The sequence below is a fragment of the Buceros rhinoceros genome, unplaced genomic scaffold (genome assembly GCF_000710305.1).
Source record: "Buceros rhinoceros silvestris isolate BGI_N320 unplaced genomic scaffold, ASM71030v1 scaffold9971, whole genome shotgun sequence".
NCBI lineage: Eukaryota > Metazoa > Chordata > Aves > Bucerotiformes > Bucerotidae > Buceros > Buceros rhinoceros.
In genome coordinates, this window is record NW_010393668.1 from 43,467 (window position 1) to 46,964 (window position 3,498).

Below are 3,498 nucleotides of genomic sequence, written 5' to 3' on the forward strand. Positions count from 1 at the left end.
CGTGTAGGTATCTGTCAACAGTCTGGATACAGAGATTTTCCTTACTACCTACTGGCACTTTTGCCACTCCTATTTCTTCCTCTTCCATTTCATAACATGCAAAGACATCAGTTTGCACACGTATCTGCATCATAAGCACAAATACTGGCCAGATGCTAACTACCGCTGACCCTCACCAAAAAAAGCAGTGCTCAGCAGGTACAGAGATTATACTAAGAACTAACCAAACTTATTTTCTTTGCTCAGATTGCTAAAAACTTGATATGGAACTGTGACATGCCTCCTTCCGTCAGAAGGTTCTTCCCTTCACAACGTAATTTTTCTTACTTCAAATCTTTTTAAGTGATTTTAATGCCTGCTACTATACATGCTGGAGGCAAGGTATATACCTTTTATTAGGTCAACTAACACAACCAGAAGGAGTGGGATTTAAATGCTCCTCCTTCATAATCTTCTCAAAAATATTTAAGACACTAAGCATACTTTCAAACTTTGAAGGAAAAAACAGTATTGTCTTATTTTTTGCTCTCTGAAAGCTCAGAAATTGTTCACATTCAAAGATTATTTGCAGCTATCTGACCAGTGATAAGAGTTCATATGGACAGTTATTTTTATTAGGCATCTGACTGCCTTGTCACAGCTGGCTGCCTCCTCAGATGGCAGTGCTCCTGGGGGCTGCAGAAGGGGAAAAAAGAGTAGCATGGGACACAAATCAAGCAGTCATCTCTCAACCAGGCACTCCCGACAGCATCTGCACATTTCATACCTCACTACCTGCCTGCTACACACAACAGAATAGCCTCCAATGACTGAAATGCCTCAGTCAAATCACAGCCACTGCACTCTCTCCTACCTGGGAGAAATCTCTTGACTCCCTGATATACTGAAAGTCAGCATAAAAAAAAAAAAGTATCTTCCAGTCTAAGTCAAAGACTTAACAGTCTGTGACACTACTATTGAAGTATACACAAACAGAAGGGAATAAATGTGCTAGGAAGCCAATTCTCTTCCTTAAGCCCACTGCCTCTAGAAAGAAAACAGGTATCTAAAAATTTTCTAAGCAGGATCCTCAAATATTAGGACAACCAGGATGCCACCGTATTTGAAGAAGAGACTTTATGCTTTAAGCGCAAAGAAGTGATTGCATGTTAAAATTTCTATATTAGAGCTATTTAATAACCCCAATGCCATATAAGTAATCTCCCCCAAATCCCACCAAAAAACCACCCTCTAATCTTCCAGACACCCTCCAAGTCCGTTTTTCTTCTTCTGTGTAGTCAACAAGTTATCTAGTGCCACTTCTAACCACTCTAACAGCAATTCAAGATACAGGCACAGAATTGCAAATATCTTTTTTTATTCAAATTATTACTTGAATTAAATAGGAGTCAAAGACCAAACCTGTATTAGGACCTGTTATGCCATACAGTGCAAAACTGAGACTGATAAGAAAGTCTTTGACAGAAAGAACATTTTTTAAGACAATTTTATCAAATAACGTATGTACCATAACTGACTGACACGTTGGATCAATCCAGCAGTATGCATATCTGATTGTTCTTACTGGTTGATCTGACAGAGGTATTTCTTCAGGGATTGTTAATGCCACTCCTCTAGCTATGTCTATGCTGTTGCTAGTTAATGCACTGTACAGCTCTTATTGCATAATGTCCTGGGACCATGCTGACAGAAAGTTAATCCCACTAATTACTGGAGCATCATGACATTTAATTACAAACAATACAAGTTTCTTTTTTAAATTAGTAATACCTACAAATATTGTTTGTCAATCACAGAAAGGACATTTTCCGTTTAAGAGACTGCACCAGTCAAACTAACAGAGGAAGTGATGTGCGCAAGAGAGGGAAAATGAGAGAAAGCTGGCACTGCTTTTCAACATGACGGAAAACAAACTAGTTTGCAATTCTCATCCAAGCTTCACAATCACCCCAAGACACTCATTCAGCTCTTCAGACTCCCGATAGAATTTGTTATTTTCTGAGACAGTTACAAACTCTTTTTGTTTCTCTAATGCACACTGAGAAAATAGTCTTATTTAGATTTTTCTTATCAAGATGTTAAGACCGGTTGTTAGCTTTTGATCAGAAACAGGAAAGACAAGATAAAAAAAGTCTGTTACATGACAGACAGGAACCCCACCTGTGTATGCTGTAATAACCTGCTACTGCAAAAGCAAAACAATCTAAGCTGCCTTTTCACAAACCAGACTTCTTTTTCTTCTTAAAAAAAAAAAATATTACTTATATCTTTGCTCTCTGCCTCAGAGTGTTGGGTATTCACCTCAGACACCTAAACCATGGCAAATGAACTCTGAATATAGCATAAGCAAGCATGTTAGATGACACTCACTGTACAGAATACCTGCATGATCAGTTTAACTACCACCACTTAGCTTTCTTTAAGAATTGATGCAATATTGTATACAAGGAAAGAGCTGGTGACGTTTACAGAAAATCGGTATCACAATGAGTAAATCGTTTTATTTCAACAATAATAAAAAAAAAAATCAAACTATGCCAACACAGCAGAAATAAATATTTGTGGAAACAGATTTCTGACCTCTGCTGTTACAGAAAACAGAGCCATTGAGATGATCTGACCACCTCATGGAGAAGGAAAAGGAGAAGAATACCTTTTTAGATATTTAGAAGAGATAGAGATATATTTAGAAAGATTCATTTACAGAGATGGTGTTGATTTGAGTCAAAGAAATAAAAAAAAAATCAAAACCAAAAAAGCCAGATAATTTTCTTTACAAAACCTTTACATTTTTGTATTCTGCTTTCTTAGTCGAAAAGGACATTTAAAAAACACCTGAAACAAACATCTAATAGTTACCTTCACTGTATGTAAAGGTACTATAAACTCGAGCTTCCACAAGACTTAATAACTAATAAACCCAAATTTTACAGAAAGTCCTAAGATATATAGGGAAAATTACAAAATTTATAAAGTTTAGTTAAAAATAACACCTGCACTCTTAACATGGGTGAACAGAAGGGGAGAAAAACCTTAATCCTAGCTTAAGGTGAACTTCCAGTTATTCCATCTGCTCCATTTGTAGTCATTTTAACAAAGAGAGAAATAAAGTAAAAAACGTAATGTAACCTACCCCTCTTCCTAGTTTTGAACCGCTGGCCTGTTAGCACCGGCTTCTGATTCTTATTCATAAAATTTCTGGAGAAAAAAGAGAAAAAAAGAGAAAAATGTATTTTTACTATGGCATTTACAGACAACACTTTAACCTAAAGGCAAAATAAACATTCCGTGTAGTAAAATTCTAACATGTGAAAGAGAAAGAAAGTTCTCGATGTTTACTCAAAGAATGAATTCACATTATCTTAAATTTAGAATCCTTGTAAAGAACCCTGAAGTATCAAACCCAAGCAGGAAGGTGATGAATCCTCTGCCCTTACTGCCAGGGCAGAGGGACTGGAGCGCTGCCTGCACCGCTCACAGGGATGCTTGGGAACAGAG

The 3,498-nt window shown here is 36.9% G+C and overlaps 1 protein-coding gene across 3 annotated transcripts in view; it reads right to left on the reverse strand.

Moving 5' to 3' along the window:
• The window catches only part of BZW2 (basic leucine zipper and W2 domains 2), a 36,323-nt gene extending 33,128 nt beyond the window's left edge, over positions 1-3,195 (reverse strand). For all 3 annotated transcript variants that reach the window (XM_010144942.1, XM_010144944.1, XM_010144943.1), the window contains exon 1: positions 3,134-3,195. In XM_010144942.1, coding sequence (XP_010143244.1) covers positions 3,134-3,191 — 58 coding nt within the window. In that variant the 5' untranslated portion in view covers positions 3,192-3,195. The remainder of the gene's footprint in view (positions 1-3,133) is intronic.
• Positions 3,196-3,498: the final 303 nt, after the last annotated feature.